Source organism: Aphis gossypii, chromosome 2 (genome assembly GCF_020184175.1).
Source record: "Aphis gossypii isolate Hap1 chromosome 2, ASM2018417v2, whole genome shotgun sequence".
NCBI lineage: Eukaryota > Metazoa > Arthropoda > Insecta > Hemiptera > Aphididae > Aphis > Aphis gossypii.
In genome coordinates, this window is record NC_065531.1 from 88,900,412 (window position 1) to 88,926,706 (window position 26,295).

The following is a 26,295-nucleotide window of genomic DNA, read 5'->3' on the forward strand; positions in this document are numbered from 1 at the left end:
ATGAAAATGCTATTTTCTGGATTTTTAAAAATAGTTCAAACCCAGCAAATAATAATGGAGAATTTAGTGCATGTATTCCGTTGAAATATTGGTTAGGTCTATTTGAAGACTTTAAAAAGATCATATCAAAACCGGAAAGATGGTATCAAGTATTGTTGGACAGTAAACTAGAAATTGAAAACATAGTGTTTTTGACGAATGATTTAGTCGAAATTTCTTATAAACAAATTAACGAATACGTCGGAAACGAACATAATACCAACATTTACATAGCGGCGTTCACAACATCAAATGCCAGATTAAGATTGTATAACATGTTGGACAATCTCAGTGAGAAAGTCGTGTATTACGACACAGATAGCGTATTTTATATTTTCGATGATGTCGAAGTAAAGACAGGGTACATGCTAGGTGAATGGACTGATGAATTAGGTCCAGGTGTACATATAACAGACTGGGTGTCGACTGGTCCTAAAAGTATAGCACACACAGATAACGAAAACCGGACAACAACAAAAATAAAAGGATTTACACTTAGTTATGAAAATGTTCAAAAATTAAATATGGACAGTATGAAAAAAATAATGAACGACGAAATAAAGGAGGTACAACTACAATTTCAACAAATAACCCGAAATTCTAAAACTAAGCAATTAGCAACAACATTTACATCAAAAACTTTCAAAATGGAATACGACAAACGGATGGCTATGTATTCGGAAGGTGACATAATAGAAACGTTACCATGGGGGTACTTGAACAACTAAATGTTAAAAATTATTATGCTGTGTACATAATATATATATATTCTATAATTTATTGTTATTGTCATGTAAATATCTGTGTGATTTTGTTTTTAATAATATTATACCATGTTATATAGTCTTCTTATATAATAAAGCGTGAACAATAGTTCGTTTCACTATGAAAAGAGTGCGCCTCGGTCGCCGTTTTTTTCTTCCATGGCCCGCCGCCGTCGTTATCGCGAAAACAGACGGTTCTCCAACGCCGCCGTCTCGATAACGCGTTTTTCTTAGGTTAGGTTCGATTATTACGCGGGTTTTCGACGATTATATTTATTTTTTTTTTTTTATCGGCTGTTTGTTATATTAAAATATGTTGTTGTATTTTCAAGTGTACGTTGCTTTGGGAAACGTTATATTAAATAGACAATTAATATTAATATAAGCTTTATTACACACGAATTATACGGAATTATAATACAGGTATATATGATGGCATACTCTTCATTTTTTACACACACACATACATATAAAATTGATATGTTTCATTAATAAAAGCCCCTGAAAGAGTTAGGTACAGGTATAGTTAAGTAAGTCAAAGTTGTAATTGCAAATATTCTTAATCATACCTAAGAGTTTCTGTAGGAAATGTTTTATGCGGCTTTTCGAAAAATGTTCGCTTTTTTACGATTTTCATACTTTTCCGAACGTTTTCCGTTCCGTTCCGTGCGTTTTGGAGTCTTCCGAGTACGACGACGTTTTCCTTCGATTTTTTTTTTTTTTATTCGACTGTTTTTTCCAATCTGTCTGATAATTTGTATATTATAATACAAAATTATGTTGTTTTATATTCGACCGTTGGTTGTTTTTTTGCTGTGTGTTTCTAGACGACATTTCACCAAACAATACAATGTTCGTGTACATGATTATAATATGTTATAAAAATACCTACAGATATGAGTATTTCAACTGTACGTTGCTTTGAGAAACGTTAACGGCTTATTTTGTAGATTTATTATTAAATACGTTAAATAGATGTATGATTAAGGTATTTAAGTAGGTAGTGTTACAGATATACATTAAATAGATAATTAATAAGAATAATTAAGCTTTATTACGCACGAATTATACGAATTAAAACTGAGCTGAACGAAAAATTCGTCGCAACACAGAAACGGTTTAAGTGCTCGAGATTCGGCATCAGTATCCAGCTTAAACTGTAGTCGATAGGATAAGGCGTAAGTTCCCCGTGGTAGGTAATAGGAGGTAACGGGTTCGATTCCCTCTCTGGCTGTGCCTTTGGCGCATTTTTACGGCGACGCTCTAATTAACGTCTCTTCCGCCCGTATCCAACAATTTTTTGCATTTTTTTTCGAGTTAGTTTTTGATTTTTTAATTTGAATTTTGAAAATTAAAGCTATTGCTTTCTCTTATACGATAAATACATACGTCTACGATTTTTTTCAATACCATATTATTACGATTATTATAAGTATATATACATATAAAGTGTAGACGTGTAGTACGCTACAACGCGTTTAGGGAGTACGTAATTTTGAATTGATATGTTTCATAAATTAAAAATATTTATCTTTTACTTAATACTTAAAAAAATAATATATGTTTTATAGTTTCTTACACTTACATATCAAAAACAACATCTGAACTTTGACATTAGGAGGTATGAAAATTATGGATTGAACTTTCGGACATCGATTTACATCATATTATGATGACTGATAGCTAGACATTCAATTACCATTTTCACTAGATACATTTTATAATATAAAAAAAGAACCAGGCATGCGACGGGACACGGTATGAGATTGTTCATATTATACTATATTGGTATCATAACCTACTATTCACACATAGTCCGCGATCCGACGCAGTCGGAATGCCTACGTGGTGGGTGGGTTTAATGGCGTTTAATTCGATTTTTCCCAATGATAACTGACAACTCGACTTGAATGCTCAAAATATGTTATTTGACTTTATACTTATTATCCTACAATACAACATTAGACTTTCGACGTCGGAGGCGCAGGCGGATTGTATTGTCAGATCTAGATTTAGGATACAGATTTAGTTACGTGATGTGATGATTGATAGCTAGACACTCAACTACCATTTTCGCTAAATACATTGTATATATATAAAAAGACAGGGCATGCAATGGGAAACGGTATTACACCAGTTTAGAACTGATAGCTAGACACTTAATTAACATTTTCGTATTTATTTACTCGACTTCAGTACTTTTCCTACTTTTTTAGTGTATCATTTCTTTTCTAGACACCCGATTAAAATTTCCGATCGAATTCCTGATAACACGATTTTCACCCGACCCCCTCGAAGGCGCCAAAGGCGGCTTCCATCAGCCCAGAAATCGAGGCACACCGACCCCCTCGAAGGTTAGGTTAGGACTCCCTCGGCTCTTTCCAAACCACCGGATTTTAGGTTAACTAAAATAGTGACTACTAGACTTTTTACGATATTTTCTTTACAGTCCCGTCTTCGATCTAGGGTACTCACTTAGACCGAATATCACTTAGACCGAATTTCACTTAGACCGAATTTCACTTAGACCTAATTTCACTTAGACCTAATTTCACTTAGACCGAATTTCACAGCAGAGCGAGGCACATCTAGTAAAAAATAATTCAACAATGCTAAAATATTATTATTATTATTGTTTATTTAATTAATAGAATACAATTTTAAACATTATAAACATACCATTTTTTAAATACTTTATACAATGTACAACTTGAACAACTAAATGTTAAAAATTGTTATACAGTGTACATAATATTATATATATATTCTATAATTTATTGTTTAGGTCATGTAAATATCTGTTTGATTTTGTTTTTATTAACATTATACCGTGTTATATAGTAAATAAAAAAAAAATCCAACAATGTTAAAATATTATTATTGTTTATTTAAATAATAGAATACAATCTTAAACATTATAAACATACCATTTTTTTAATGCAAATACTTTATACAATGTACATTGTTGAGGATTAAAATCCATATGAAAAATACAACATGGTAGTGTTTCTCCGTTCAATTGACTAAGCCGTGGACATTCTAATTTTTCAATGTTGAAGACGGTAGCGTGCGGCATGAACTCTTCGATAGTTTTTTGTTTCTGCAAACCTTTGACGTAAATTCTATCAAATGTTAATGATTGAAATATTTTCTGTATTTCTCCATACTCGATATCGCCGTATTCCAATGATAAACCGTGTTGCAGCCGTTCAAGCCAACTTTTTACGCTTCGACTTTTTGTGTCTTGTTTTAAAGATGTATGTTTAAATATAAAGTGTTGATGGGTCCATGTTTCAGTGTCTGCTATAGACATTTATTTAATAAAATACTTGTTGTTGACTCCGAGAATGCAATGAATGTCCAAAATAGCCGAAGACATATTGTTAAGCTGACTCACCGTATGGAATATTGAAAAATAATTTCGTGGTACCAAGCACATTCACTTCTGAACACCGACTGAAATTATTTTTTAATTTCATTCTTATTTATCCATGAATTATGAGAATTGTTTAACCCTATCCATTTAACATATATCTGATTCCCCTTCTTTCGTATAATTTTTTCGATTAAATAATCATTAGGAAAATTTGTTTTAGATATTTCTTCTGTGTAAAAACAACCGGCTATTGGTTCATCATGATAATCGTGTAACTGATAAGTGGGTGGTTCTGTTTTGTTTATTTTTACTATTGTGAATATTTCTGTTGACCAATTAGGTAAAAATCCTTTTGTAAAAACTCCTTTCTGAGTGCTTATTCGAACTTTATCTCCAACATGAAATTTTACTTTCCTATTAACGATTGTGCGTTGTTTCAAAGTCACTAGTGCAGGATTTTCTTCCGCCTGGACTGGTGTCATCCCGATCGTTTTATGTTTTGAATTGTTGTAATTATCTATCAGAATGGGTAAAATAGATAACCATTTATGTGAACCCTGAGCAGTAAACTCTCTATACATGTTTGTTTTTAAAGTTCGGTTAAACCTTTCTACAAAACAAGCTTTCGTCGTTGAATATGTTCTATACTTTTTTATATTATGCTTTGTCATTAACATGTCAAATTTCAAGTTGTAAAATTATTTTCCATTATCTACCTGCAGCAGTTTAGGCGATCTACTTATAAGTATTTTTGACATGGCACCGGTCACTTCACAAGCCGTTTTTGTTTTTAATGGAATAGCCCAGGCGAATTTCGTGAAGCAGTCAATCACACAGAGAATATACTTGTATCCATTGTTTTTCTTTGAAAGTGGTATCATCTCGACCAAGTCTGCCTGCCATAAATCGTTTTTTCCGTACACATTTACTGTTCGTCTAGTATAATTTTTCCTAGCCGGTCTGTGAAGTTCGATTGCTATATCACGTTTAGACATTAGGTATTTTCTTTGTTATACCGGATTCATAGAGTTCTTCAAAAATAGATAATATTTCGTTTGAAACTCCGGTGTTTCCCGCAGATTGAGAGGCTAAAAAAAGTCTTAATCTATCAACCAACTCATTCGGATCATTCTAATATACTAAATTATGCGTTTGTAATTGCACACCGGTCCCCGAGGAAAATAGCTTACAAATAATTTGTTTATACTTTGCACCACCTTGCTTAATTTTTGTACCGTCCAGCGTTAAATGTGCCGATGTTTGAATAAGAATTGATTTATATGTATTTAAATCACTATCAGTATATTGCATTGGATATCTAGAAAACAATAACTCAACAAGCCCCGGTGTTAGCTGATAAGATGAATCATTGATAATTATTTCATTGGTTTTAAATTTTACTTCTTCATGACCTAATTTAATAACACCATCAGATTTTTTTCTTAGACCATATATTTTATCTTTCCCACATTCTTCTAATGACCGGTAAGTTCCCGTCCGATTATCGGTAGCTAAATCTTCAATTGCATTCGAAATGTCATTACCATTACCTGCTTCGGAAGTTTGTGGTGTTGGCGATTGGTTATGTAATTTGTTCAGAGGTTCGATTATTGGTTTAAATGTTTGTGATACATTAGATTGAATATCGGCATCACCTCTTTTTAATGCTTCAAATTTACGTTTAATGTTTTCCTTAGCAATAACTAATTCGTTCAACACTGTACTATCGTCTTCCATGGTTAATATCGTACTATAGTGTTTTATATAACGACAAACGTGTCAAAACCGTGTCGATACCGTCCGTTGTCACGTTCACAGTCCTTACTTATTACGACGAAATTGAATCTCCCCTTACTCCAACACAAAGTACAAAACTCTTTAAACTCGGGATAATTCATATCACCAGAGCAGTGTTCCATGTAAACGAGTTTTAAATTAGTCTCATCTTGCTTGAATAATATTATCATGTTGCTATTATCTCGAATAAGTTTTGGTATGCGTGCGAATGATTGCGCCAGATAGAACATATCAATGTTGTTATGTCTACAGCGCGTGTAGTAAGAACGTACAATATTCTGATTTTCACATAAAATATCGTCAAATATAAAAACAGAATCTGGTAATGCTTTTTCTGGGGGGATAACCTCATCGTTTTCATGAAAAGTGAATAACTGTACTCCGTCCACATCTTTTAAAATTTCACAAAGTATTTTATATTTAGGTTGATCGAGTGTTTTCGAGTATACATAAACGTTATGAAATCGTATACCATTGATATTAGTCAATAAGGCATAAATTAAATTCGTTTTACCACACCCAGAAGGACCAACAACTAAAGCACGACAGGTATTTGGTAAAAGCGCTCCATGTCTTGATTCACGAGTCGTAGGTGGGTCAATATTTTCCACTGTAAGTTTTATTTGTTGATCGACAAACTTCATTATAATATAATGATTATGTATAAATAGCTGTGTAATCTTTGTAATCTGACCATTACACGATGTCACCCGTTCGAAGAAACAACAAGAATAAAGGCGGAGGTATAATAGACACTCTTATAAATAAATTACCATTTGAACTTCATTTACCAGGTAATTATAAACTCTACCATACACACACACACACACACACACACACACACACACACACACACACACACACACACACACACACACACACACACACAACCTAACAATATCACTTTACAAGTTTATAGTTTTTATTTATCATTTTAGGTTATCAGTACTGCGGTCCGGGGACAAAATTGAGAAAACGGTTGGATCGTGGTGATAAAGGTATCAATCCTTTAGATTCGGCGTGTAAAGAACACGATATCGCTTATGATCACAACAAATCTTTGACAGATCGTCAAAAAGCAGATTATATATTAGAAAATAGGGCTTGGAATAGATTCAAGTCAAAAGACTCAAATTTAAAAGAAAAGGCTGCAGCGTGGTTAGTCACAACGGGCATGAAGGCAAAACGTAAAATTGGTGCAGGGTGTGGATTCAAAGCTTTATAGAGGCTTTTTATAGGCGGCTAAAAATGTACTCAAAAAAAATATTAATGAAAAAAACCTGATGAAATTAACAAAAAAATGTGTTGCGGCAGCTAAAAAAATATTCCGTAAAAACGGCAAGAAATCTCGAGTACCTCGTGTTATACCTATACTGAAAACTGGTGGTATGTTACAGTTGATACCAATTTTTGCTGGCTTATCTGCACTCGGAGCGCTAACAGGTGGCATTTCTAACGTTGTAAAAACCGTTAGTGAATTTAATAGAAATGAACCTTCACATTTGGGCAGAGGATTATATCTCGCACCTAATAAAGGCGGCACGTATAAATTGGAGAAAGGAAAACGACTATATCTCGCTCCACACGGAGGTGGTTCGTATAAAAGAAAGGGTACCCGTAAATCTTTAAAAAAAACTCCAAAATGGCAAAAAAACTAATTTCTACGTTACCCAAAAGAGCGCTGTATGATTACGAAATTATAAAACATGCGCGCATAATGAATCAGCGGTTATCAATTTGGACATTGAAAAAAGTACAGGAACTCATTGGGTAGCGTATAAAACAATTGGAAAACAAGTTACATACTACGACAGTTTTGGTAATCTACCGCCTCCACTAGAACTACAGTCGTGCCTCAGTGGATGTAACATACAGTATAATTACACTAGGCATCCACGTTATAACACATTTAATTGCGGGCATTTGTGTTTGAATTTTTTATCATGTACACGATAACATTAAATGGTAATTCCAGTGAAATGTCATGTGATATTTTTCCACCGTTAGAAGTAAAAAATACATCGCAGCTGTGTCTTTTAAGTCTGCAAACACATAATTCTATACCAAACGTAGAACCGGATTGTAATACGATTGGATTTCGCAATTCGCTCGGAAAATGTATAAATGTAACTATCGTTGGATCATATGAAATAATTAATTTGGAGTCAACGATTCAAAAACTCTTACCAAATCATGTTACTTTGTTTCAACTCAAGGCTGATGGCAGCACATTAAAATGTTCAATGGCGTGTAGTCATGATATTGATTTCACGATTGAACATAATATATCCAAAATATTAGGTTTTGAAAATAAAGTTTACTCTGAAAACACAAAGCATGAATCTGAACGGATAGCTAACATAATGAAAGTTAACTGTATAAAAATAGATTGCAATCTAATTTCTGGTTCATTCAGTAATGGTATACCGAGCCAGACGACACACGAGTTTTTCCCTTCTTCGCCGCCTGGACATAAAATCATTGAAGTTCCAAAACATTTAGTTTTCTACCGGCTTAATTCCACGTCTATAAGTAAAGTAAATATAGTGCTAAGAGATCAAGATAATAACTTAATCAATTTAAGAGGGGAGCCAATCACAATTCGTTTACAAATTAAACATAAAGATGGCTATTAAGTTCAACAGATATATAAAAAGAAATGTTATCACTTATCAAGAAAATCAATAGTTCTACTAGCAAGATTAATACGTCAAGACGTACACCGATTGTAAAGAAACTAACCAAAAACAATCTATCATTTCTACGCTCTTTAAAAGTTCTATAATCATGGATGAAATGTATTTGGACGTAGCTGGTGGATATGAAGAAGATTGCAAAATAACTCAAATGCAGTACCACTCTTTCCTTCCGTATTCGACTACAGCTTTATCCAATAACGATGAAATTAGAATATCTATTCAAAATATGGACGCTTACTCTTTGCCTTGCGAGAGCTATCTTTACATTGAAGGTAAATTAAATATATCTGCAGATATTACAGCAGAGAAGGGTGAATTCAACTTTACAAATAATGGCTTAGCGTTTTTATTTTCTGAAATCCGATATGAAATTAACGGAGTGGAAATACAAAAATTAAAATCTCCTGGAATATCTTCGAGTCTTAAAGGTTTTTGCTCGCACACTCCGAGCGAATTGAACAATCTACAAAATGCTGCTTGGGACGTAGATATGGATGCCAGTGAAAATAAACATTTCATGTTAAATAACAAATTCGCTGGTTGTATCCCGCTCAAACACTTGTTTGGATTTTGTGAAGATTATAAAAAAATACTACTCAACTGTAATCAACAAATAATTTTAAACAGATCATCTACATATTTTGATGCGTTGTATGTTTTGACGACAACTCCTAATGAAAAACTTAAAAAAGTAGCCATTGAATTAAATAAAATTATCTGGAAGATGCCCATCATCAGAGTTAGTGATAAAGAAAAAATAAAACTGTTAAAAGTATTAGACTCTCGTAAACCAGTTGCGTGTGCGTTCAGAAATTGGGACTTGTGCGAGTATCCAGTTCTCCCTCAGAACACTTCTCATTCGTGGACGGTAAAATCAAGCAGTTTGTTGGAGAAACCTAGATTTGCATTAATCGGACTTCAAACCAATCGAAAAAATAATTTATTTAATCCATCAGGACGATTCGATCACTGCTATTTGAAAAACCTAAAAGTACATTTAAACTCTGAAGTATATCCATATGAAGATTTTCGTGCAGATTTCACAAACAATGTTACTGCTATATTGTACAAGACATATGCTGAATTCCAGAAATCGTACTACGAGAGAGAGTATAGTGACCCTTTACTTCCTAAAAATATTTTTCAACAATTTGTACCTATCGAAGTCGTGGATTTATCACGACAGAATGACAACGTAAAATCATCGACTATAGATTTACGAATTGAATTCGAAACAGACAAGGCCATTCCAGCAAAAACGGCAGCTTATTGTCTCATTTTACACGATCAAATTATAACTTATAACCCGTTTAATGGTGATGTAAGGAAATTGTAAATAGTTTGTAAAAATAAAAAACTTTTTTTTAAAGAAAAATTATGATGTTCTTTTTATTTAATTATTCGCCATATTAAAATGTAATTATAAACATTTTTTTTTTTTGATTGTATTACAATAAAATATTACATAATAAATTATTTCAAATAACTTAATCTACGGCTTGCCTTTGCCCTTTCACGCGCTACAAATGCTCTTGTCCTCGGTCTGTTGACTTCAGCCTAAAAAAAAAAAAATGTTGTTTAAGTATACAAAATTATGTAAAATATATTAGTATTACCTCAGTTTCGGGTGAAGAAGATAACCAGCCCCTTACCAATTGTTTGAGTGCTTTAATCTTTAAATCTGCTATTAAGCAAGTACCTTGGACTGAAATACTCTCTTTCAATTTCTTGTCCTCAATGTGCTCCAGATAATCCTCAACATCGCTTATTTTTGTATCTTTGGGTAACGCCATTTCCTTTCCCAGAAACATTGAAATCTTACAGGCCTGAAGCAATGAAGCGGACCGAACATACATATTTTTCATCTGAATAACTTCTTCCATGGCATCGCTCAATTGTAAAATCTTTTTAACATTCTCCTTAGTCGACTGCACATTCTGGTCTTGCTGCAAGCATTTGATTGACAGAATGTTGACACCGTTGAATTCCTCTATTGACATCAATTTAAACTCCTTTAACAGTAAGTGCGATGGAAGTCTAAAGTTTACGTTGTTAAGAAGTGTATTTATGGATTGAAACAATTCAACACTTATTTTCACGCACTGAGAGTTACTTGTAATACAAACAACACAATTAAACAAAAGTTCCGGATCTAAGACAATATGTAAATAAACATTGCTATCAATAAAGAATGTGTTACAATCGATCAGATTATTAGCCTATATGTAACACTGAAGGTTAAACGCAGAAATTGTTACTTAATGTTACTTGTCAACTTGAAGAGCGGGTTACGACTGACTTGTCATATGGTCGTGTCATCCTTTTTATGCAGTGCTATCGAGCGCTTGTTTAGAGCGGGGATGATTCCCTACTCTTAAGTCAGGGTGGGAGTAAAAACTCATATGATATAAAACAGGGTTATGGAAGGAAACATAGTCTGGGTATTGATAACGTATTGAATAACAAATATTATGATATAAGGAATATTTATTATTATTATTATTATTATTATTATCATTAACAAGATTTTATTAATAATTATGGGTGGTGGCCCCCCAGGGACCCAGTTACTACTACTTACACATAATACAATAATTGTACGCTACTAAGGCGACGACAAAAAGCAGCGACACTGCGTGCGCGGTGTAGTGGTGATAATACCGTATCACCACATTACTCCCCCTCGGCGAAAAGAAAAAATTTTCAAACGGAATTAAGCGCGTAGGAATGGTCGGTGATCGGGTCTTCGCACGTGATGAATGCTGGTTTGAGACAGTCGATGGAAATCCAGGCTGTCGAATTGTCGCGTTTCACCTTGAAAGTTTTTTCGCGGCGTTCCAAAACGGCGAAAGGTCCCTCGTATCGCGGTTGGAGCGACGGCCTGACAGCGTCGATCCTTATGAAGACGTGGCTTACTTGGTTCAGGTCGGCGGGCACGAACGTAGCACGTCGTGCGTTGTGGTTGGTACCGGGTGGATAACGCAGTTGGCTCATCGATTTGCGAAGCAATGTCACCAGGTCGGGAACCCGCGGTTCGGGAGGCACGTGGTGGAACAACTCGCCCGGGAGTCGGAGTGTCGTACCGTACACCAACTCTACTGGGGTGTGCTCGAAACCGGCCTTGATCGTGTTACGAAGCGCGAGAAGCACGATGGGGAGCTTACTAGAGCAATCCGTTGACTCGTGTGCGATAAGGCAGACTTGAGCGTTCGTTGGAAATGGAACGTGCTCTGATACTTATATATAAATTACTACATACCATAGCCAACAATAACCTAAACATTGGGGGTGTAACAGACATTTTCATGATAGGGGTATAAAAATATAACTATAATCGGATTCTAAAAGTGAGCAGGAGATTAAGTACGGATTTTTTTAATATATTAATAAAAATCATCAACGGCGACGGAGCGGCGTGAGAATGCCGGACGCAGCGACAATAGTACATTATAAAAAATTATACTATATGTGGCGGCATCGTTCAGGGTCAAAGACGGATCATCGCACGTATGCTTGTCACCCGGTATCAAATATTATAGGCACACAATTACCATCCGATAGAATGATAGGAATATCGTTTGACGCACGACGTTGCACGGATAACGTAATGCGTGGGAAGAAGCGGATGCAGGTGCAGATGACCAACAGGGACCTGAAGGTACCACGGGAGTCCCTGGATGATATATAAGGGGGCCCAGATTAGGCACATTGAAGACGTGATCCATCAGAGTTAGAGTGAGCACCTTCATGTCACCCAGATCAATAGTTTTGTCATTTGGACTTAGAATATTTTTCACAAGTTTAATTTATTTAATTTTTTTAATTATTTGGACTTAGAATAATTTTCAATAAAAAACACTTAGAATTATTTCAAGAGTCTTTATTTTTTTACAACAACCTATCCGTTACTCCATTATTCTACTGCTTGTACGTGGCACATTACAAATTTGGCGCAGTCAGTAGGATTTTTTCAAATTTTTTTTTAAATAAAATATTTATATTTATTAAATAGTTGTTCGTTTTTTTGATACAAGTTTGAATAACCAGTTGAATACTTCAGGGTTTGCAACGTCTTTTAAAAGTTGATTCACAGTCTATTTTTGAAGTTTTAAATAATTTTGTAAAATATTGGTGTATTTTGGAAAAAAGTCATTTCTGTATGTTTTGATGGAGCTGCTAACATGTCTAGTTGTCATAATGGTGTTCAAATGAAGTGTAAAGACAAAAATGAAAATATATTTTATGTACATTGCTATGCACATTGCCTGAATTTAGTCTTAGTTGACTCAATTGGAAGAAAAATGCAGTACCTATTGTTTGATTTTTTTGGTACAGTACAACCAATTTTATTCTTTCCTAGAAGGGTCTTGTATGAGGCATGTTGTATTAGAAAAATTTGCAACCAAAATAATATAAAACTATGCTCACTTAAATCCTTGTCGATAAGTAGATGGGCATGCAGATATGAAGCTGTATCAGCTGTCAAGTCCAATTATTCTGCTTGAATACTTGCTCTCGAAGAAATATATAAAGAGACAACTGTACCAGAAGCTAGAGCTAAAGCTCGTGGTATTTAAATGCAAATGAAATCATTTGATTTTATTTTTTCATTAAATATGATGCACTCAATTCTTATGATAATTGTGAAAGTAAGTAGTAGCTGTCAGTCAATAAGTAATAATCTTTTAACAGCGGTATCCTTAGTGACATCACTAAAAGCAAACATTCAAAAGTTCAGAACTGAAGAGGAATTATTTAATAATATATATCAAGATACAGTTCAACTTTGCTCACAAAATAATATAATAATTCCTGAAGTGATAAAACAAAAAATATCTTGTTTTTTGTATAATAATAAAACTCAAACATTTCATCAGACAAAAGAACATGAAATTAAGATAAATTGTTATTATGTAGCATTAAATGACATGATAAATGGACTAAATACTCGATTTTCCCACGAAACATTAGGTATTATTTCAGCAGTAGGTAATACTCTTCGACTGATTCCTACAGATAATGATATACAATTACTTCAAGAAAAATTTAAAGTAAATTCTGATTGTCTTAAAACAGAAATAAAATTACTAAAAGAACTTCCAGATACTCATCAAAAGACTTCTTCTGAATCTATAGAAAATTGGATAGAATGGTTATTTAAGTTAGATAGACTAAATATATTTACTTATTTTTTTGATATTTTTAGTTATTCTAGTCACTAGCTGTTCTAGTGAGAGATCATTCTCAAAACTTTCGTTAGTGAAGTCAAAGTAACGGAATACAAAGAAAAAGGATAGACTAGATTCTTTACTGTTATTATTTGTAGAGCAAGATATATTAACTCAAATTGATTACAATGATGTCATTGAATAATTTAAAATATTAGTTCCAGGGAAAACACATTTAGTATTGTAATAATAATATAATATAAGTAATAATATGACGTATTGACATACTGTGTAAAATAAATGAAATTTTTTTATTAATCAAATAAATAATATGTATTGACTTATTCTATATAATTTTCAGCAACACCTACCATTCAATCCTGCGCACGCCTATGGTCGTGTAAAACAATTATATTATAATTTATGTAATGCAACTTTAGCAAATAAAACACCAGAAGAGGCGAGAATTTTAAGTCAAACTCTGAAGGATCAGGCCTTGGCGATTTACAAAACTTTGATTATAAGCAAAATTTTAACCGTGGTCAGAATAGACAAAATCCGAATAATTATAATAATTTTAATCGTAATAATAATATGCAATATAATAATAATTATTCTAACTCTATAGCTTATTATAGCTCTATAGATGTACCAACTTGGTCTACAGAATATTATTTTAATTTGCCAGATATAATATTTGATGACTCGCAATCAGGTGTTTGCAATGAAATAAAAAAAATGGTTGATATTACTCCTTTAAAAATAATTTTATAACTTTTTCCAGAAGATTTATTTGAACTTATTGTTTTTCAAACAAACTTATATGCTACTCAACATAATAAACCATATAAACCTATATCTGTTGAAGAAATAAAATATTTTTTGGAATAAATATTGTTATGGCTATGAAGAAATTACCTAGTTATCGAGATTATTGGTCGACATCTTCCGATTTGCATGACTATTATATTTTTCCTTTTATGCAAATGAATAGATTTGGGTGGCTTTTAGGACATTTACATTTAAATGACAACAGTGTGCAACCAAAAAAAGGCGATCTTCATTATGACAAATTATATAAAATTCGACCATTATTGAATAGATTATCTCAGACATTTTCTGAGTATTCACACCAAAATGTTGCCGTAAACGAATCAATGGTTACATTTAAAGGTAGATCTATGATCAAACAATATATGAGAGATAAACCAATCAAGAAGGGTTTTAAAATTTGGATGCTTTGTGATAGTTCATCGTTTAATTTAAAATGTCAAGTTTATACCAGAAAATTTGACGTAATAGGTGCGGAAAAAGGTCTTAGGGCCTGAGTTGTCATGGATATGGTAGAAAATTTACCTGGAAAAAATCATATTGTCTTTATGGATAATTTTTTTACAAGTTACGATTTATTTAAAATTTTAAAAGACAATTTAATATATGCTGTTGGAACTGTAAATGCATTGAGAAAAAATCTACCCAAACTAAAAGATGATAAATTAATTTTACGTGGTGAATCTGATTGGAAAATATCCAATAATGGTATTGTTATGTATAAATGGAAAGATAATAAGTGTATTCATCTTTTATCCTCTTTACATAGTCCTAAAGATACTGGAAATGTAAATAGAAAATCTAAAGATGGAATTCAAAAGCTTGTCCTTGTCCAAAAGTGTTGATAGATTACAATAAAAATATGAACTTCGTGGATAATTTTGATCGTTTGAACAGTGATTATAAGCTTGACAAAAAAGTATGAAATGGTATTTACGATTAATTTTTCATTTTGTTGAATCTGCAATAACTAACTCATTTATTATATATATAGAAATTGAAAATATGACAAAGTTTATCAATAAAGATTTTCATAGAAGTATCTACAATGGTTTATTGGCTAACAAAAATATAAACATTGAAAATCAATCCTCACTGGCAACACTAAAAGCTCGACCTTCAGTAGTTTCATAAAAAAAAAACCAATTGTTATGGAAAGTGAACGTTTTGAATCATCAGCACATTGTAATAAACCGACGTTTTTAGTATAAAAACGTAGTTCTAAAGTCCAGTGGCCTAGAACTATATCACGCCACTTCATAGACGTAGATCATCCTATTCTCCATCACGGCATGTTCCATATAAATATGAGTCCTCATCATAGATTTAATTAGAGTTAGTTAAGAGTCAGTTAGACTTAGTCAGTGTTGTCACTTGCTCTCCGGTAGTTAAGTATTTGTGCTTACGCTAACGAAAGCCTTTTCATTTATCGTTTTAACAAGTTAATAAACGTATCAATTATCTTATTAATCTATTGCTAACTTATATACCTCATCTCTCCAACCTACGACGGAACGTGCATTCGTCGTAAAAGAAGCGTGTAGCAACCATCACTGGTTACTACATAAAATTTGGTGTCAGGTGTGGGGTCATACTTCATCAAACGAAATTTTTTTGAGTCAAATCAAAAAATAAGTACTTTGAGAGTTTGAGACCCACCGATGAAACCACGTTCACGACAGGAAGGAGAACAGAGAGCATTCAAGCAAGCGGTCTAGTCCAGGGAAGACAGAAATCAAATTCCAGAAGGACGGAAGTCAACTTTTCAAACGATCCACGGTTAAAGATGCAAGCTCTGTAAGTCATTTGAATAATATATTGTTATAGTATATTGTATGTCTGACAGAGATACCACAAATTGGCAAGTAGTATCATGTAACCCGGAAACATTTAAAATAAAAATGGTTAACCCAGAAAAATTAAATTTACAAGGGGCAACCGCATTGGTTCCTGCTTTCTCGGGAGGAACAGAGTCCGATTTAATTTCTTTCGTGGCTAAATGCGAGTTCATTTTTAACAATATTTCCGATGCTATTAAACCTAATATATTAGAAGCGATACTGGCACAATTAACGGGTAAAGCATTATCGGCCGTGAGGTATAAAAAAATTACTACCTGGGATGAATTAAAAAAATTATTTAAAACCGTTTTTGGATCGGCACATTCAGTATCTTACTTACAAGTACAATTAAGTCAAATGCGTCAGAAAGCAAAAGAATCAGTTAAAGATTTTTCTATTAGAATTGAAAAAACAGCCCATGAATTAATGAACGCGTTAACGGTAGGTAGGGACGCACCGGAATCAGAAATAATAGCGCAAACAGTGCGAGCTCACGCACTAAGCGTATTCATAGCGGGTATCCCACAAACTATCGGTTTATTATTAAAAGCGCGTAACATACAAGGGTTCGAAGAAGCCGTTTTAATTGCAATGGAAGAGGAAACAACAACAGAATTTTATAATAGCATAAACGGGTATAACAAAACACCGAATTATAAAAATAATAAGTTTGATAAAAAAAACACTAGAGATAAAAGCACGATTAAATGCCATCGTTGTGAGAAATTTGGTCATTATGCTAATGAATGTAGAACAAGCGAGCATAAATTAGCTACTTTCAGGAATCCGAATAATGGACAAAGTCCAAAGACCGAATTTAAACGTTAATATTCTAGTAAATTCTGTAAATATTGTAGAAAAGCGAATCACGATATAAGTGAGTGCCGTAAATTAAAACGTAACGAACAAGATAAAACCGTAGAAAGAAATGGTCAGGAAAATCACGATAGGTCTATCAGTGAAATACAATCGGGAAGTAACGTTCGTATTATAACACCAATAACACAGGAACATATTACGTGTTTTTCGGATAAATTTGTTAAAAACGAAATTAAATTTTTAATTGATAGTGGTTCGGAAATGAACATTATAAAAATTTCAAGTTTAAAAGGGCACATAATCGTGAATGAAAAAGATAAAAAAAAGATTAAGGGCATTAATGCAAGTCCAGTAGAAACAGTAGGATCAGTGGTAATTCCAATTTACATTAACAAACAACTTTTTACAGTTAAATTCGATATTGTATACGATGATTTTCCAATACCTGAAGCAGGTATAATAGGCATAACATTTTTGAAATTAAACAAAGTCGTCTTAGATTGGGATAAGGACATATTAATAATACCAGAAAAAAAAGAAATCGATAATAACGCGTTAATTATTCCACCGCGAAGTAACTGCGTTTTACAAATTAGAGCGGCCGAACAAATTAAACACGAATTTATTACGATAAAGAAATACGAGATTAACGAGGACGTAATTATAGCTAATAGTATCAGTCCGGTAAAAGGCGATAAAATTATAAGTAATATAGTAAATATATCGGAGTAACCATTTATTATCGATCAATTAACCACGAGTAATCTAAAGTGGGAACCTTTTAATGATTGTGTTTTTATTGCTAGCGAAGAAAAATACGCGGATAGTAAAATTAGGAAAATTAAGGAAACTATTAAAACGGAACACCTTAACAACGAGGAACGTGATAGTATAATAGACCTTTGTAGCCGTTTTTCTGATTTATTTTTCTTTGATGGTGATCAATTAGGTGCTACTGATATAGTTACGCATAAAATTAACACTCCTAGGTGCGTTAAACCGATAAATATACGTCCATATAGGTTACCACATGCATATCAAGATGAAATAGAGAAACAAATAAAATAAATGAAGGAAGCTAATATTATACGTGACTCGGTATCACCGTTTAATTTTCCTTTGGTAGTAGTTAAAAAGAAAAAAGATGCAGAGGGGAAACAAAAAATGCAAGTATGCGTAGATTTTCGGAAACTTAACGAGGTCACTGAAAACGAAGCGTATGGGTAACCAAATATTCTGGATATATTGGAATCATTAGGTTCATCAAAATACTTTTCGACTTTAGACCTTGCGAGCGGTTATCATCAAATAATGGTAGATAAGGGGGACACGCATAAAACAGCTTTTTCTAAAAAATCAGGTCATTACGAATTTTTGAGATTACCATTTGGGTTTAGTTCAGCGCCTGCAACGTTTACACGGGCCATGAAAGCAATTTTAATGGGTTTAGAGGAGTTATGTACGGCGTATCTAGATGACATCGTCGTCCATGGATCAAGTTTACGCGACCACCAAAATAAATTAGAACAAGTATTCACACGTCTGAGATCGCATAAACTTAAGTTACAGACAGCGAAATGTGCATTCTTACCAGTGCCGCAACTAGGCATTGTGGGGCCCTAGTGCAAATTTTATTACGGGGGCCCTCTTAAAAGGATTTTGTCATAACTTAATTTTATTATCGTAATAATTTATATGTATAATTTTTCTAAAAATATTTTTACTTTTATTAGAGAAAATTCTTAATAGAGAAGTCAATTTTTTTGTTTTCTTTATTATTGTTTTTAAACATTAAACCTTCATTAAAGTAGAGTAAGCATTAATAAATTACTTACTTTTGTGATTTAAACTTAATTTTTAAGCATTAACGCTGACACACTGTGATGACTAAAGAATGTCATAAATTGTTATCATAAAAACATTAAATATTTAAGCAAGTATATAAAATATTATATTTATAACTTATAAGATGTGTCTATAATCTATATACACACATTCACAATATAAGCTAAATATTAAATACTAAATATGAACAACCTTGCTGACAGAAAAAACATTATATTTGAATTTTTATTTATAAGAATTATTATTATTATTAATTCTTATTTCTAGATTGGTAAATGACTACATAAATTGTGTAAAAATGTTTAGTTCTATACATTGTTTATGTCCTTAAGGCCTAAACGACAAACCAGGAATACTTATACCTTTAACAATCACTTGCACAGAACGAACTATACAAAAAATGCATCATTAAGTTAGCTAATAATATCCAGATTAATTTTTTAAAACTTTCACACTATTGAGTATTTTTGTAATTATATTACTAGATATTATCAGTAGTCACATTGTTGTTTCTATTTCTCAAATTATTATAATATTATTATTTATTTATTGTTTCTCCTTTTGATTTATTCATGTACTCATTATAATTATTTTTAATCTCAATTATTAATACACATATTATAAAATATTGAGCTTTAGCCTGTTTAAATAAAAATAAATAAATAAGTAGAGAGTTATAAGTACAACTTACTTAAAACTTCATAATATATGGTACTCATCAAATAAAATTCTCTTTTTTATATCAGTGGAAAAGGTAGGTACACATAATAATAAACATAAAACTATAAAACTATTGTAGTAAACCCAATGCACTGGTGTTATACTATATTAGATTACATTATATTTAATTGGGATAGATTATTAAATTATGGGAAATGTGTATTAATACACCTGCATTATAAGCAATAGGCCAGAGATCAGAAAAACATAGTTTTTCTGTCGATTGAATAATAATTATATAATTATATGATATTATTATGATGATATCATTATATGATGGTTATATAATTATATAATGATGATTATGTAAATCATCATATCACTCTAAAATAGAATACTAGTCCCCTGTACGTCATTGAGAACTCATATAAATACGAGTAGAGTATTTAGAAGTATTTAGAAAGGTAGTACTATTCAAGAAGGTAGTTAACTCCAATGTAAGACTATTGCTTTGTGGACTTTGTCACAGCCACATCGCCGCGAGTTTACGGTCATTCCCAGTACTTGTAATTTTTACATAGCAGCAAGCTATTTTACTTTTGTTTTATGTCATTATTTAATGTTTCATGTTGTTTAACTTAATAAAACATTTACTTTATTTCAATTAAAACAACAAGTGTTTTAATTTTCAACACCTACCTTTCTCACAACAACTCAAGCTCAACCACAGAACGTGCTACGTCGTTTAAATAATTAATTTGTACGAAGTCGCAGTGTCCTGCACAGCGATCACTACACTATTTAATACACAAAAAACCAAAATTTTCTTTAAAATATAATTAATTTTAAATTACAAATAATTAATAAATAATTACTATTTCAAAAAGTTCTTTTTTCGAGCTTTTTTGTTGGCGAAATCAATTACTTGATTTATATTCAAATCTTGAGTTCTATTACGTTCAATATATAGTATACTGATATTTGTAAGTCTTTCTTGTGCCATTGAGTTCCTCAAATAATTTTTTATAATTTTGAGCTTGGAAAAAGAACGCTCTGCTGATGCTACTGTGACGGGTAATGATGTAAAAATTACACAAGCAGTTAAAACATCTTTGAACAGAGATCCTAAATCATTTTCTAATATACATTTTGCTAGTTCTTTAATAGTTTTGATTTTTGAAAGTGAATCAGTTAATAATTCTTTTATTGATAATACTTGTCTTGTAAAATCGGAACTTATATCTTTTTCATAAAATATAATAAAGTCATATGTTGCCTTAACAAGATTTTCTTCACTGAATTGTAACATATTTTGTGGTTGTAAAAAGTTAAACTTATCAACAACCTTTTGTAAACCTAGAAAACGATATTTAAGTTGTACTAAAGCTGTATCAATTACAGGTAAAAATACTTTAACTTTGAGATTTTCTTGTGCTATATCATGTCGTTTATCTCCATCTAAATCACCAAAAAACGTTTTAGAAAATACTTTTCGTTTTGTAATGTTATTGACTGGTATGCCCCAACTATTACACAAGTCTGTGGCTGAATTAACAAGACACTCGTACTTATCTCTTAGATTTTCAATGGATGTAACAGCTGATTGTAAATATTGACATGCAATATGAAGATTTTTTTCAATTGATTGCATTTTCTTGGAAACTATATAAAAAGGTCTTAAAATTTGTTCCCATATAAAAAGAATTAATACAAATTCAAAAGATTCAAGTTTTTTTTTCAGACCTTTAGCTCTATTATTTTCTTCTTTTTTATCACTAGTTAAAATTATACTTGTTAATGATTTTAATACATCTTTGTATCGAAACTTTAGGGCAAAAACTGCATTATGTCTCGACTCCCATCGGGTGGTACTCACTTTCTTTAATACAATTTTTGCAACATCATCGCCTAAAGCCAAAGTTGCCCATCTAGGAGAACTACTGCTAAAAAATAAAAACAAATCTTGAATAATGTTAAAAAAATTTAACATTTTTGGTGTACTTTTTGCCATATCGGATAACACAAGATTCAAATTGTGAGTAGCACAGTGTACAAATGACGCCTTAGGAATTATGTCTGAAATTCTTTTTTGAACACCTGAGAAACAACCACTCATTACAGAGGCACTATCATAACCTTGGCCCCTGCATTTACTTATATCCAAGTTGTGAGTATTTAAGACTGCTTTAATTAAATTAACATGTCCTTCAGCATCATGTTTATCTAAGGGATAAAATCCTAAAAATGATTCTTTGATTTCTAACTTAGATTCTTTATAATCAACAATTGTGTACCGAAAAATAAAACTAACTTGGTCAATCTTGGTTATATCTTGCGTAGAATCAATTATGATAGAGAAACATTGAGCTGATCTGATTTCTTCACATATTAACTGTTGCAAGTTAGTAGCTAATATTTCAATTAATTCGTTTTGAATTTTCCAACTCAAATATTTAACTCGTGATTGTTCAGTGAGTAGTAAGCCATTTAACACAGGATCAAACTCAGCAAGAAGTCTAACAGCCCGAATAAAATTTCCTTCAGATGGATTAGTTTCAGACAATTTTCTTTCATTGCCTCGAAGGGCAGTGTTTCCAGCTGTTAAAAATAAAATTATTTTTATTAAACGAGTTAAAATGTTCCTCCATTTCTGAGCTTCTTTAGATATTAAAATTTCTGTTGATTGATCAATCGTTAAATTTTTTGACCAAATTGTACGTAATTTAACAGCTTCAATATGCTGAATAGATGATTCGTGTTTATTAATTTTCAATGTTAAATGTTGCCAGTCATCAATTCCGTTTATCCAATTAGATTTGAAATAAGAATGTTTTCTATCCGCAAACAACCAACACGATTCACACTATACTTTGTCAAGTATAATAGAATAACAGAGCCAGCCTCGGGGTATTTTTTGGCCAGACAAATTTGTAGTAAAATAATATTCGACAGAAAATTTTCGGCTTTTGCTGTCTTCACTGTCTTTAAAATTCGTGATACTAAGCGGAAATTTGATTTTTGGTTTGCAAGGACCAAACGAAATTATTTGTCTTTTTAAATTGGAATTTTTAATAATATCAGGAAACTTTCCACGATCAGTTGGAAATTCACAATTCAAATCCAAAGAAAAATCATCAGAAATACCTATAATGGTAAATTAAATATAAAGAATAAATTATTGTTTTAATATAATACTAATTGCCTAATTACAAATTTTAAATTAATGGGAAAAATCTATTTGACACCTTAATTTTCAACATTTAAAAAATAATATAAAAAAAATTCTTGATATAAATCAGAAGTTGATGAAAATAGTAAAATTGATCAGACTAGAGAGTACGATTAAGATTTCTTAGTATTTGCATTTGATCAACTCTAAAATGTAATAAAAATAGTTTTAAATTTATGAATATAAATAGGTAGTGGTGGGTAAAATAGGTTAGGTTACAGAAAACTGAAGGCATTAAAAATATAAAACAGTTTACAGTTAGTTTAATTAACAATTAGCAAGATACAAAATCAAATATTATGTTATAAATAAAAACATACCTAACCCACTGTGCAAAAGGAGTCACACAACTTCTGTGAGAAGTTAGATTTTGGTCACATTATCAATTTCTTAATATAACATGGCATGGTTATCTATGCGAAACAGATTAATGATTCTAATATAATATTTCAGCATTGAGAAGTTACCATAAGATTTCTATGTAACTTTAAAATGTATACTTCGCCGCGAAGTTTTATTTTAGTCGCATTATTAACATCTCAAAAACATATAGCATGAACATCTCTTAGAAGTTCAATGACAAAACTTATATAGTGTAACATCATTGAAACGTTACTTTAAGATTTCTATACAACTTTTAAATTAATACTTCTCTGCGAAGTTTTATTTTAGTTGCATTATTAACATCTCAAAAACATATAGCATAGGTTTCTCTTAGAAGTCTAAATTATATATATATTTAGTTCTGAAATTATAGTGATAAATAATAACTACCATGAGCAGTTAAAAACCAACTACTATACGTTGATCCATAAAATACCAACAAACGAGACAACGGTTGGTAAAATATATACGCCGAACTCGCGCGCGTGTGACGCGGCCCGTGAGTTGTATTTGTTTGGGTTCTAATTATAGTTATATTTTTATATTTCCCCATGTTTTAATATTATATTATCGTAATATTGTATTATCACATTATATTGTGTGTCGGACTCGGACAGCACTACAGCAGTCAGGATAAGTTGTACAGTTTTGTTAAGTCGTGCATTTTCTATGGTGCAGAGTGCAGACGCGTACGTTACAGTCGCACGGTACTACGCACGCAACTCTTTCACAGTTTCGCTGTAATAAATTATAATTAACCTATTTTTCAATAATAATCATACGATGCAGCAAAACAATAATAATACTACTCCATCAAATAATTACAACCAAGCAACTCTTGTAAACCATCAGCAGTTACAGCAGCTGCAGGCTTCATCATCAAATCTAACAAATAAAATGGTAAGTATGAATATACCTAACGTATTTATGCGTATTAATAAATATAATAACAAATATCACCGTATTATATTATAATATGTATTAGGTACATATTATAGCATAATGTCAAAATAAACTATATAATTCCATTTTGTCATGCATCATGCGTTATAATATATACACAGACCTACACTAAAGCATGGCATTTGTTGTCTACGTCTTACAAGTTTGTAACATACCAAATTTTACGGCTTTACGCTCAGCAGATCACGTTTAGCCCCGTAAGTTTAAAATTGATGGTGATTTCATAAAATTTAAAGGTACCTAACCTAAGATTATTATATCTGCAATGTCATAAGCTTTTTGTTATACCTAGGTACTTGAATTTTAAAACGAGTTATGAGTACCTATTTTAAGATGTACAAACAATTTACAATTTTAAAATAGGTACTCTAACTCGCTCTGAAATAAAAATTTAGATACCTACCCAATAAAAAGTTTATGAGATTGTCTAGATAATAATCTTACTTTAAAATTGTATAATGAATTAATTCACTTAAATTTGTAAAATAACAGAGCTTAACGTGATCTACTTTGAGTACAATCTATTGCTAGTGAGGTATGCGCATGACAAAATAAAACAAAATAAAATATTTTGTCATGGGTAGGTATGCGTTTGTAAGACAGAAAATGCAAGCGGGTGTAGCGCCCTCTCAGGTGATAACGCTTTTAGCATGGTACCTAATAATACATGTATATATATATTATATATATTTACATCTATTATAGCAGGTGCATAACCAGGATTTTTATATTATGATAATTAAATACATGTATAGGTAGGTATAGTACTTAATCTATTTATAATCTTAAATTTTAAATATTAATTTATACTTTAAGAGATAGCATAAAGGGTAAATAATTAATTTTCTGAGTAAGATTATAAAGCAGCATGTACTTAAATGTTAAAAATTAATAATATATATTATATAAATATATATAATACTAAATATATATTTAGTTAAAAATTCCATGTGCCTGATATTTAAAGTTACTAGGTAAAATGGGTAAATGTAATAGGTATATTTTATTGTTTTTTTTTTTTTTAATAATTATAAAAATGTAATCTATATTATTTTCAGTGGAATGTCATAATATTTTTAAAAACAAAGGAGTGTTCTGTTGTTCCTAATAACTGGTTATTTAAAAGAGATAATGGTGATATTATATGCAAATGGCCTAAACAAAAAATGACAAGTGCATTAATCAACAAATGTGGAAACCCATCTAATGATTGGTTGGATTACGATGTGAAAATGATTGGTCTACCATATTATGGTGATATTTCTTATTTTACTTTTTATTTTTCCACATCCAACCCTTGATGGATGATGGTATAAGGGGAGGAAAAGTAGAATATACTACATATTATATTAATATTTTTTCATATAACTATTAAAAATACATATTTATTCCTACCTATAACCATTATAAATGTAAAACCTATATATTTTTAATAGACTCTATTAGCAAGGCCAAAGAACGTGAACAGTTATTAGTAGATGAATCTATGTCTGAGTCTGAACCAATTAACCCAATAAATTTAGGAAGAGGAAAAAGAAAGAAAGTAGCAAAAAAACTATTTTCAAGTTTTTCAAATTATGATGGAAATGAGTCTCCTGTAGCTAGTACTGACGGTAGTATACATACAAAAATTAATGTTTTTAATTTTTATACTCAAAAATTGAATTTTTCAACTGACATCTCTTAAATAATTAATTATTTTTATAGATTCCAGTAGTGATGAGTTATCCCCAATAAAAATATTATCTCCTAAAAAACGGATTATTCAGGAAATACAAAATACACCAACAAATATGTCTAGTTCTTTAAATTTAACAAAGTATATGTCAGGTTAGTATTATTTTCTGATTTAATATAATTTATTGTAGCATAATAAATAT

The 26,295-nt window shown here is 31.6% G+C and overlaps 2 protein-coding genes and 1 pseudogene across 2 annotated transcripts; 1 reads left to right on the forward strand and 2 right to left on the reverse strand.

Annotated features, from left to right (window-relative positions):
* Nucleotides 1–8,763: 8,763 nt before the first annotated feature.
* Nucleotides 8,764–10,011, forward strand: LOC126549896 (uncharacterized). Its single transcript, XM_050200296.1, has one exon. It carries the CDS (start codon nucleotides 8,764–8,766, stop codon nucleotides 10,009–10,011), a length of 1,248 nt encoding a protein of 415 aa, XP_050056253.1.
* A 137-nt stretch (nucleotides 10,012–10,148) lies between these two features.
* LOC126549897 (uncharacterized) lies at nucleotides 10,149–11,669 on the reverse strand. Its single transcript, XM_050200297.1, has 3 exons — nucleotides 11,592–11,669; nucleotides 10,292–10,894; nucleotides 10,149–10,232 (listed from the first exon to the last, which is right to left on the reverse strand). The coding sequence occupies exons 1-3, from the start codon at nucleotides 11,667–11,669 to the stop codon at nucleotides 10,149–10,151; spliced, it is 765 nt and encodes a 254-aa protein (XP_050056254.1).
* Nucleotides 11,670–20,713: 9,044 nt separating this feature from the next.
* On the reverse strand, nucleotides 20,714–24,329 carry LOC114121666 (zinc finger MYM-type protein 1-like; annotated as a pseudogene).
* Nucleotides 24,330–26,295: the final 1,966 nt, after the last annotated feature.

What these genes read in the sequence shown, in the direction of transcription:
- LOC126549896 (XM_050200296.1), top strand. Translation starts at nt 8,764, where the DNA reads ATGGATGAAATGTATTTGGACGTAGCTGGTGGATATGAAGAAGATTGC.
- LOC126549897 (XM_050200297.1), bottom strand. Translation starts at nt 11,669, where the DNA reads ATGAGCCAACTGCGTTATCCACCCGGTACCAACCACAACGCACGACGT. An exon ending in TGCCCGCCGACCTGAACCAA is followed by an intron (nt 10,895 to 11,591) that starts GTAAGCCACGTC and finishes TGTTACATATAG; the next exon opens with GCTAATAATCTGATCGATTG. An exon ending in CTTCTTCACCCGAAACTGAG is followed by an intron (nt 10,233 to 10,291) that starts GTAATACTAATA and finishes TTTTTTTTTTAG; the next exon opens with GCTGAAGTCAACAGACCGAG.